General features: G+C 40.0%; 1 protein-coding gene across 2 annotated transcripts; it reads right to left on the reverse strand.

Moving 5' to 3' along the window:
• Nucleotides 1-310: 310 nt before the first annotated feature.
• Nucleotides 311-8,966, reverse strand: htr5ab (5-hydroxytryptamine (serotonin) receptor 5A, genome duplicate b). Of its 2 annotated transcripts, XM_042399724.1 has the most exons (4): nucleotides 8,650-8,966; nucleotides 7,242-7,296; nucleotides 4,487-5,270; nucleotides 311-1,357 (listed from the first exon to the last, which is right to left on the reverse strand). In XM_042399724.1, the coding sequence occupies exons 3-4, from the start codon at nucleotides 5,195-5,197 to the stop codon at nucleotides 1,025-1,027; spliced, it is 1,044 nt and encodes a 347-aa protein (XP_042255658.1). In that variant the 5' UTR covers nucleotides 5,198-5,270; nucleotides 7,242-7,296; nucleotides 8,650-8,966; the 3' UTR covers nucleotides 311-1,024. The 2 variants fall into 2 exon arrangements, with proteins under 2 accessions (XP_042255658.1, XP_042255657.1); XM_042399723.1 differs by lacking the exon at nucleotides 7,242-7,296.
• Between the last annotated feature and the right edge of the window lie 2,707 nt (nucleotides 8,967-11,673).

An 11,673-nucleotide genomic window follows, 5' to 3' on the forward strand; every position in this document is an offset into this window, starting at 1 on the left:
TCAGCACTTAAAGCTATAGTAACATGTAGCTTCCTCATACAGTGAAGCAACAATAGTGTCTCTATTTTTTATTTTTCAATTTAATTCCCACTGACTTATCCAGCTACAGAATCTATTGTGATAATGCTTTGAATAGCTTTACGCCAGTCCATACATCTTTTGTATCTCACAGTTTATTTATCTGGACTGAGATATAATCATTTGTGGCTGCAGTTTCTCAACAATGCATCCATTCAAAGATGATGGAAACAACAACTTGCTGCTATTTCCCTGTTATCATAAAAAGTATGGGAGTGTGTAGGTGCAAGGAGAATCGGTGTATAGATAGCCAACATTAGAGGAGAGACTGTATATTTATCTAGAACTATGTATGAATAAATTGTATGTGAAGCCAATGAGTTCATGTGCACCTACAGTAGCTATGAACCAAGGTGCAGGTCCCCAAACACTTTGCCACTTCTTTTCTATAATGAAATTCCTGCTGTAGCCTGAAATCCTATCTATAATGAGCATTTTGTTGTGTAGTTCAGAGACAAATCCCTGGTTTGTTCTTGGCTTATTATATACGAGGTTTGTTTTGTTCACTTGTAAAAGTATTCCTTGAAAATTTCCTGCAGTTCTACTTTGAAACGATTCCCAATAGCCTCACACATGATGATGAAAGTGTTTACAAGAGAGTTTACATGCATTTCCCCTTAATAAGCCTGAAACAACAGAGAGAAACCAACATTTAGACAGCACTGTGTCTGCTACTGTCACAAAAAAAAACAATTTATTCCTCTCTTTATAGTGGTTCAATGGCTCAAACACCCATCTTCGCCCAGCTGTGAGCATGGCAATAAAAAAAAAACAAAACATAAATAAAAATTACACCTTTTTAAAGACAGTTTTTCAGACGCAATGTCTGGTTATTATCCATCTGGGGATGATGACGGACACAGACAGGTTAGTTATTTTCTGTCTGAAGGAGTAACGCTGTGGAGTGCGTGCTGGTATAGTGTGTCTGCTGAGTGTGCCCAATGGCTCAGCGCTGCCGGGAGAAGAGGTTCCTCAGGGCATTGTTGTAGTTCTTATTAAAGGCGGTGTATATAAGAGGGTTAAAGAAGGAGTTGGAGTAGCCCAGCCACAGGAAGATGCTCTTCCAGATGGGGGGGATGTCGCAGGAGCACAGTGGGACGATGAGCTCTGTGATGAAAAAGGGGATCCAACAAAGTACAAACACGCCAATCAAAATGCCTACCATCAGCGCCGCCTTTTTCTCCTTTTGCTCACGCCATGTGTCCCCGTCTGTTTGGAAGGTCACGGTGGCGTGACGCACAGTAAACACCATCTGGGGCTGCTGTGTTTCCTCCTTTACCTGCAGCCGATCACAGAATAAAGACAATAAATCAATTGTTCTATTGATTCATCAATAAATTAGACATGGTTAGCATTATAATTAGAAAGGCAATATCTTTAATAATATAGGCTAAAGAAAAAAGCAATTACTGAAGTGAAAATTTTGTGGCTGCTCAACAAAAGATGGATTATAGGCTGCTGAACAGAAGTGTGAATCAACAGGTGGATCAACAAGCTACAGCAGCGTATTCACACACACGCACAAACACAAACACACACACACAATACCGCATATGAAGCCAGAGCCGTGTCTTAATCTGCATTTTCCAGCAGCCCACTTTCCATTTCACAAACATACTGTGCAGCCGGAAAAAGGAAAAAGAAAATGTCAACAGTAATCTGTTGACTTCCCCCTCTCTTATTTGTTGCCTAGCACAGCTCAGGGCTGACTTTATTTTTGTTTATCCAGCTTTTTGTATAAAGATGAACCATCCCTCTAAATCTGTCAGAGGAAAGACGCGCAGCACTCTAAACTGTTGTGTTCTGTTCAACATTTAAACAAGAACCTGCACTGGGATAGCAGGGACTAAATTTAGTTGAATCAATATGGGTCAGAGGCGCCTGTAACTGATAAGACGGATGAAGCAAATCCATTTACAGCAGAGGCCAGAAGTTAAAAGCATAGTGCTGCCAGGAAAGAGGTTTCAAATTCAATGGGTGGTTTAAGACACCTTAACATTATATACTAGATAGTGCAATAGCTAAAATGGGCACTTACACCTGCAGATCCTCCTTTGTACAATCACTTAAATCACCTTAAATGGCTCACTTAAGAACAATTATTCATTGATTATATTTATCCTTCCTGGCAACCTGAGAGCTGAGCAGCCAGCCTTGTCTTCTTCTAGTGTTAACAAACCCATACATAAAGCAGTATACAGTACATTATTTTTTGTTATTTTTCTAAATTTCTATTGTGTGTATTTGTTTGATATTTTAGTGCCACTACGGGGCTAGAGGTTCATATTTCTTGTTCTGAGTGAAATATCTTGATAACTATTGTATAGGTTGCTATCACACCATCATGTCCCACTCAAATGATTTCTAATAACTTTAGTGATCCTCTAACTGAGCTTGCTAGATCAAGCTCTGTCATCAGGTCCAAAATACTGTTTATGACCAAATACCTGCAAAACTGAAATTCCCATCAGCCTCAGCTGTGCTTTGTGTTCAGTGCTGATTAGAAAATGTTAGCATGCTTACACGCTAAACCAAGATGGTGAATATAAACATTACACCTGCTAAACATCAGCAAGTTAATATTGTTATTGTGAGTATGTTAGCACATGTTGACATTAGCATTAGCCTCACAGAATGGCTACCTTGGATGTATGCTCTTTGTTTTGTTTCAGTTATTTTTGTGCATTTCTATTGTAGTTTATGTGTATGCCTGGATCTGACTTTAGACAACCAAAACTACTAAGGTAAGGAAAAGATCAGGGTCATGTTTAAAATAAACCAAAGTTGACAGTTGGTAAGAAACAGCATGTGAATTACATACTTTGTTTAGTCAGTTTTCCACCACAACCTCCTCTCTAAGAGATTTGCAACATCACACTACATAAACCTTTGCTTCTACAAGAGAAAAGTCATTATTCACATGGCCACATGAGGTCACTATGAAAAGATTATAAAAGATTGATATGAGCGTTTAAACAAATGACAGGAGTCATCATTTCTGTTATTCTTCAAAAGGCATAAATGAATAAATATAGTGTTGAAATAACAATGAAAAGTGTACAGGTACTTTATGTGTTAAAGAGAGAGATAAAAGTTAATATATCATTGTTTTAGAGTCAATCCTTAGAGTCAGTCTTTTTTATATTTTCAGTGACATAAAAACTTTCTGTATTTTTATTTCATGGATTTTGGTCGTGTTGAATTATTTGTGCAATTAGGTCAAGAAACGGTGCATCCTACCTATTAATACATTCTATTTCTGTTGTGTTTACATCTTAATGTCTTTGAGTGGGTGTTTTTGATGGATGAATGCAGGGGACATTCACATCTGTTCACATCATAACTCACACTTCACAGGGCTCTGTGCCTTGCCTCTTCGATGTACGCTGGGAAATGATGAAAATAAACTTTGGCTGGGTAATGAGACACGTATAATATAAGCTGCTAGTATTTCTGAGGAAAGCAAAATGACTAATAAAACATATTCTGTTTAATTGCTATAGCTACAAGAGCGATTGCCTAAGTAATGAAACTTGACATAAAAGTCTAGGAAAGCAAATAAAAGTCAGGTCTAATTTATTCGATTAGTCCTCCTTGACCGTTTGCTTCTAATTTTGGGCCAACTGATGTCACGCATGCATAACTAATGGGCATCATGAGGATTTGGGTGAAATATTCAAGAGCATAACTTACGTAAATGAAAAGAAAAAAAGCCCTTGCCGTATATTTTTTGTGAAACATTTTTCATTCTGTGGACATTTGACAAGTTCTCAGAATATTCAGACGTAGAGTCGTTTTTGTCAGAAGTCTTTTACAGGTGAAAGAAAAAGGTGTCTGTTCTAAGATGTATAAAAGCAGTTTAAACTCTATCTCTGAGGTGTTTGGGGGGTGGGGTGGGCGTTCAAATTTCATTTCCCACCATCAGAGCAGGTGAAAAATGGGTGCTGACACAATATTCATGAGGAAAATTTGCTTTCCTGATTAAAAATCAAACTAAAGCTTGCAGAATAGACCTTTATGTCTGCTTATTAGAGAAACGCCAAAGCCAGGAAGGTGCACTAGCCCATTAAAAACACTGAAGGTGACATTTATAGCCTTCTAGTGGAATAACCTTCTGCCTACACACATTAACAAGCTTGTGGTGATGAGCAGGATTGCTTCAATTATTTGTCCGTATGCTCATTGCTCATACATCGGATGCTTATGTTTCCCTGATTACTGTTGATAACCTCATCAGCCAAAATAATAAGTAATTGCACAGCAACCAATATTTGTTGTGACATCAGCCAGTTGCAGGGAGATAAATAATTATGATTTGATAAAGGGAGGGGATAATGATATTGTGACTTTTAAGGACAAAAGGTTATATTGAAAAAATGGATTTAAAGTAAAGAATATTAATGATCACCTCAGCCATGGGTGTGATGGTGTTGTTCTTGCGAGAGCCAATCCGGAACTTGGCCGCCTTGTAGATCTTCCAATAGACAAACAGCACCACACAAAGGGGGAGGTAAAATGCTCCGAAGGTGGAGAAGATCGTATACGATGGCTCCTGGCTCACCTGGCACTTCATCCCCTCTGAGTAGGTTTCTCCCCAGCCAAAGAGAGGTGACAGGGAGATGATGGAGGACAGCAGCCACGTCAGGGCGATCATCACATTGGAAATCTTTTTGCGCGTCTTGAGCGTGTACTCCAGGTGCCTGGTGATGGACCAGTAGCGGTCCAGTGCGATGGCTGTCACGTTCCAGATGCTGGCAGTGCAGCAGAGCACATCGAATGAGATCCACACCTGGCACAGCACATGGCCCAGTTTCCACAGCCTGCCGTTCAACTCATGGACGAGGCTGAGCGGCATGACCAGTGCGGCCACCATCACGTCGGAGATGGCCATGGAAGCTACCAGGTTGTGTGGCACCCGGTGGAATGTCCTCACTCTCAGAATGGTCACCAACACCAGCAAGTTCCACACGAAGGTGGCCGCCACCAGCATCGCCAGCAAAGTAAGAGTGAGCACACTGAAAACAGAGAACGGGCGATAGATGTTTCCCCCTGAGTCATGGTTGTCTAAAGTTCCACTGAAGTTGGCTGCAGTCAGTATGCTAGTGTTGGGGTAAGTCATGGTAGCTGCTCACCGCCCTGCAGCCAAAGGTCAAGACGATTCTGAGGCAGTTTCTGCAGAGGGAGGACACATTCTGCCGTAGGGAGAGATAAGGAAGAGAAACATTTTAATGTGACTAATACATCTAAGTCTCTTACTGCCTTTTTAATCAATACTACAGCAGAGATTTAACAATATGAAATAAAAGATTCTCACACTGAATACAAGCTTTTACTATGTTTTGCACAGTTAGCGTGACATCACTGGGTCATTCACAAGAGAGGTAGTTTAGTGATTTGCTCACAATCGTGAAAAGTACTTAAGTTTCTCATTTCAGCTGGCAAGAAACCTGCCTACAACTTTCAAGTGCAATTTCATCTGCCGTTTAAAAGGCTTGAAAGTACTCTGGGACATCTCTGAGACTGGAAAAGACCATAAATATTCAGTTTCATCATCCCACTGCTGCCCTTTGAATTGCATTAAAGTCAGGCCTCTATTGCAAAATGAAGAGTTTTAAATTGAGTCTTTGTTGTACAGTAATTTGGGAATATTTCACTTTGTATCCAATGAAGAGATCCCTCTGTTAATCACTGCAGAGTTACGTGTTTTAAGTGGTTGCAGAGAGCAGCATCAATTGTCACCTTAAATATGAGTGTCTGTCGAAGAAATACTCTGTATTAGCATGTGATTGTCTCCATTTCAGAATCACAAAAGAAAAGCTTTGCAAACATGCCAGTTCTATCAATACATTCACAGGAAACGCACAGGAAGTTGCAAAGCCTTCACTGTTCAGTGGTCAACAGTGCAGAAATAATGAATCTCATGTCACCAACCACCTCTACTGTCTTTCAGCTGGATGTTGTGAAGTTCACAATATACAGCTGATATATGTAGTATAAATGAATAGACTCAGAATAGATACTCATTTATCAATCATCTATTATATGATTTCAGGCACAATTTTCTTTCAACGGTGGCTATATTAACAATAAACTTTAAATGAAAATTATGCAAAAGCATTTGAGTAACATTAGAAACTCATAATATTTGCCCAGAATTCATTGTTATGATAACTAAAACACATCTGTTTAGCAGCAACACTGGGAGCAATAATGATTTAATGCATCATGTTTTGGGAAACATATTCTGATCTGCCTCATTTAACAATCTCATAAGACAATCATTATAATCGTTAATCAAAATTTCTTATTTATAAATGCAGTTTAAACTACTCATCCTGCTATTCCTACGACCTACACCAGGCTCTTACAATCCTCCCAGGCTTCTTAAAAATACAGATTACAGTTTCTTACCTTGACCCATTCTATCTCCCACACCAGACCTTTAAAGTGGAGTTTTACCTATAATCTTGAATATCAAATCTAATCATTCATTTTGCATGGCTTTTCCTGTGACACTGTCATGAGGGGTAATGGATGACTCGCTCAGGTTTTTCCCAGACCTCTTTCACAGTGCAAGCATCCATAATGAGTGTGGCTGATGCATATAATTTGGATTAAATAATTGGCCCTAATTGGGTGTGCTCGAAATCACAGAATTTAATCAATAGGATCATATTCTTATGCCTGTGTGGCCTCTAATAGCATTACTTTGGGCTGTATTACATTAATCTGATGAATAAATCTTCAAAAAAAAATCAGACATTTCTTGAATTTCCAAGGACATGTTGGTTTTTGTGCAGGAAAAAAACACACAAAAATATACCACAAGGTTCCTCATGAAATGCTTCATTTATTTATGTTTTTATACCCACTGTCAGATTGATCTGCTTGTTATCAATCACTTGCCTCATCAATAAAGCCCGATGGGTAATAACAGTATGAGCCATGTCGCTGTCAAGCAGTGTATTTCTGTGACATGTGACACTGTCTCTTAGCATCACAAACCATGCCCTCTAATCAAAGGGTCCAACCAAGCACACCAATAGGCCCTCTGCTCTCTCTTCTCCCCGCACCTATTAACTAGCCTAATAGCCATGAAATTGAACAACAGTTATGAAGAAAACAGACAATCAAACATGCGGCATTCAGCAAAGCAATCTTACAATTTCTGTGCTGACATCACAGACCAGGTGTTTCAAACAGCGGCTGCCATTCACTCTGTGAAAGAAAGAGAAACACATGCAAATGTATATATGCATATGTGAGAGGAGCATGGAGGGAGACACTGATCGACAGGAGGACAGCAATCACGGTCCCTAGTGTGAAATGATAATAACTGAATACATTTGACACTGTTTTTTTAGACAGCTGTGCGGGTAAAGTGTCAATTCAGGTCAGTCAGTGTCTTCTTTAGACTTGCAACAGACAGCTGGTTCACTGGGCGTATTTGCTTGAGAGCCTTGTGGGGATTTTAGTTAACTGTTAGGAATTAAATGGGGACAGAGCATGATTAACATCTCATTACGTATCATAAGGTCTGTGCTTTTTTTTTTTTTTTTTTACATTTTATTGCTAGTATTAAGACAGAGGGGAAGAGTGAACACTTTTCATACTCCTGACAGAGCTGCAGCAAGGACATATTTCCAAACCACATATATATTCCCATAATTTGAAAATGAGCAAATTAATTAGCAATCATATTCCTTTCTGAGCTTCACAAGCACCAGATGCTGCAGAAATCAAGACGTTTCATTATTTCATAGCTAGCCACAAACTTAGATGAATGTGTTTTGCATGTGTTTTCTTTGCTCAAAGGAAAAAAAGTAATTTGTCCTACAAATTCTTCTCTTCATAATTTATTAATTTGCTGTCCCCTTTTATGCAATCAGTGTGCTGATAAAAAAAAGCAATTTCGAACAAGGTGTTAATGGCTGTGAGCTGCAGATTCAGGCAAAAGTTTTCTGACATCTCAGTTTCATCTCATCTTTATGCAAAAACATGCTATCACAACCTTGTTATTGTAACAGCTATAATCTGAATAGCATAGTATGAAGCTCTTCATTCTGAAACGTTTATACGATCATTTGTCACACAATTCTCTCCAAGGAGAGTTTCTCTGAGGCTTCAGTGGCTTCAGTGGTTGACATTTACAGCTGAAAGGAGCACTTGGTCTTGGGTTTGGTGGAACACGTTTTCAAACCAGTGCAATGAATGTGTAAAAGATTTTTAAAGCATGCTCCACTGGAAAATAAATAAATAAATAAATAAATAAAACATGCACAAGTGCTTTATAATTGAAACCCCAATATCTAAGAGATTGAGCAAAAATGATATTCTCCACAATAATAACTTTGGCATTTACATATTCAGAATTCCCTGTGGTGCTCTCTTGTCCCATGAGGTCACCTGTCTGCACCTGATTCCTGTTCACACCTGATAATCAGCCAAGACACTTGTTACACATCCTCTCAGAAACACAACCTTACTTTTGAATCTTCATTTAGAAACGCTATTTCTTGCAAGAAAAAAGAAAACTCGGCGGCAACGATTCTTTATCGGAGAACAACTCACCCCATTAACAGTTCGGCATCAATCAGTCCGGCGCCAGAAGATCTCTGCTAGGTTTTAGTCTCTCCATCAAAATTCACTTTGGTGGTCTGTCAGAGTGTTTGAACCGCCTGGCTTCAGTGTGGATGACAGCAGGAACACACCTCGCACTGAGGATACAGAGGCGCTGGAATAAACCACAGTGGTCGGAAGGGGGAACTGAGTCCAAATCGAGTAATAAACACTGCGTTTTCTAAGCATGTGGGAGACGTGTGTGTGTATGTGTGTGTGTTTTGGGGCGTGCTTTTCGCAGCTTGCTATTCAGAGGCGTGCAGTGTGAAAGGAGACAATGTCTCTGTCTTGTCAGTGTCCGTGCTGCTCAGAAAACATTCCCTCTTTATTAATTACTCTCATTCTGCAGTGATCAGAGGTGGCTTGAGGAGACACGGATCCTGCTGCTTTATGATAAACGATACTGCCATGCAGCCATCTCACCTATGAAAACTCCCCTGGCATTTCTCCCATCTCCCGCCAGCGTGATTAATCAAGATCTTCGCGCAAATTCATTCAAATCTCATTTGTTGGCAGGATAACTTGAAATCAAGTTTCTCTTCTATGGGCTGTATCTGGAATATCCCTTGCAACACTTTTTCCTTTGTCCCGTGAAAATGTCCTGAGAAAATCCTCTCAGGATAGTTAATTTAATGAAATCATCATCTGCGCCAGTGGCTTCCTGCAAGGAGAACAAGAGAACACTCTGTGACTGTTAAGCAAACAATTTGTCCATTAAGAATCTGTTCTAAAGATGTTTTCTTTTTGGGAGACAAAATTAATTCAATTTAATGTTGATTAACTTCCCAGACAGCAGACGTGTAGCTACATGAAGACCAGGGATGGATAATCCAGATGATCCAGACTTTATAATGTCAGACAGTTACTGTGAAGGTCACTGACATTCAACTGCCCTGTAATATAATAGAGCAACAATACAGAGCAATGCCCTGATCATAGTATTTAGTATCACACTCACACTATAAGTCCTTATAGTAACTGATAACAAATGGGAACCCGTACAAAAGTTGTGGTTTCAGCACCATGGACAGCACCATGGGATGCTTGTTTATTACCATTATAGAGAGAACAGCCTGTTTGTTGCAGCACAACCTACAATACAGTTGTTCCAAGGTTAAAATACACAGCATGCACTGGCTTTTCAACCTCTACTGCAGCGTACATGTCACAGCACTCTTTACTTCAGCAGCCGTGGAGGGTACAATGATAGTTTATCTACCTATTGCTTGTGCTAACACCCACTTCCCCCTAATCCACAGGATTTGTTTGAAACACCTACTCAAAGGGTATAAGTAGATTCCTCAACTAACCGTGAAATATGCAGCTGCGCACATGTATAGGCGCACTTGGCTTTCATCACATCATCCCCTGCTCAAGGATAACATGTGAGTAGCTGTAGTGCCCTCCCCTATCCCTCCATATAACCTTCCCACCAGAGTCCCTCCTCAACCCCCCCCACACTACCTTAACTCCCTCATACAGGTGATCCTGATGCACAAAATCAAATCAGCTCAGTAGTCGCTTCTGCTGTTACTGCAGAATAACCTGCTTTGCAAAATTGTGTCTTGCTAATTATAGGGTCATGAAGGCATTAATGCAACCTGCTTAAAGTGTCACTGCAAAGTGCTCCTTATTAAAACAGATGACATACTTGCACTTCCAGCTGTTTAGCTGTTTAGTGTCCAGAGTTGATGAAAAGTACACTGTAGTAGGCTTACATGAAAACAGTGGAAGGACTCATACCATACAGTGTAGTCCTGGTTTGTGAAAAAAAAAGCTCTAATCAAGCTTAACATTTAATTCTGTCACCGGGAAAATCATGCTGTGTCCTGTTTCGAGCAGCTGTGACTCACCTTGCTCAGACTCAAGAAAACCTGAAATGTGGACATCACACTTGCTCTGTGCAAGGCAAAGGGATCTTTTCTCTTTTTCTTTTCCTTTCTGGGCACATTACTGTAAATCACATCTCTGACCTTGTCCTGCTAGACTGGTCTGATCACCATAAATAGCCAGTCATCAATTATTCCTATTACTCCCAGAATTTAATGCTGTCAGCAACTATAACTTTGCGTCGTAGGTCCTGGAAAATGACCGGAGAGGAAAAATGTGATGTGGTCTGAGATCAGGGACTTTGCTAGTAAACCTGCCACATAAATTCAGCAGCTCTTCGGCATGGGCCTGCAGGGTGCCTGGTTTGCAGTAATAGTGCAATGAGTGATTAAACACAGAGAAGCACAAGGGTTTCATTCTGTTTCCTCATATGAACCCATGATGAGAATCTAACCATGTTGTACATGGTAAAACCTAAACTTCTTTGCTGAAGCAGTGTCATGAGAGTTCAATGGTTCATGTGTGTGGAATATATAATATAGAATTGTAGCGCCACACCTCCTTGATGTTCAGTGGGTACAACATTTTCGTCTTTATTTATTTATGATTAATAATATATTTTTTGCTGCAGTAGCAAAGCCTGCATTTTGCCCTTTACATCGAGAGGTTATCCAAACAACAGAGTTTCTATGGTGTCAGTAAAAAACATGACAGGTAAAATATGTTGTAGAAGATAAAAGTCTAAACTTCTTCCTCTATACTACAGACAAGGTTGATACTGTCATCTGCCCCTGAAAGCTAATGATATCTGTCTGCACTGTACCACTCACACCTAATTACAGCATCGGTGTGTGCCAGTAGCTGGTGAGGCAGGGGTAGGTTCAGACGGGCAAGGTGTTAGGCTGCGATGTGCTGAGGCAAGCAGCACTGGCCCAGTAGATGAAGGAAAAGACGGAGTGATTTGATAAATGGTGAAGATGGAGGAGCTGTGTCCTCTTTGATCGGCTGTTGGCAGAGTACACTGAGAGCTGTGAATCCTGCACATGAGTGATGCTCTCAACTCAAAAAGTATATTTTTTAAGGTTGACTCAATGTGACAATGACCTTAGATACAGACCATACTCTGCAGTACACCATGTTACTTTA

This window comes from Thunnus maccoyii, chromosome 21 (assembly GCF_910596095.1).
Source record: "Thunnus maccoyii chromosome 21, fThuMac1.1, whole genome shotgun sequence".
NCBI lineage: Eukaryota > Metazoa > Chordata > Actinopteri > Scombriformes > Scombridae > Thunnus > Thunnus maccoyii.

Bases quoted from the DNA above. Each gene is read 5' to 3' on its own strand.
- htr5ab (XM_042399723.1), bottom strand. From the start codon at position 5,197: ATGACTTACCCCAACACTAGCATACTGACTGCAGCCAACTTCAGTGGA. The intron at 1,358-4,486 runs GTGATCATTAAT...GATCGGCTGCAG, and splicing joins CCATCACACCCATGGCTGAG to GTAAAGGAGGAAACACAGCA.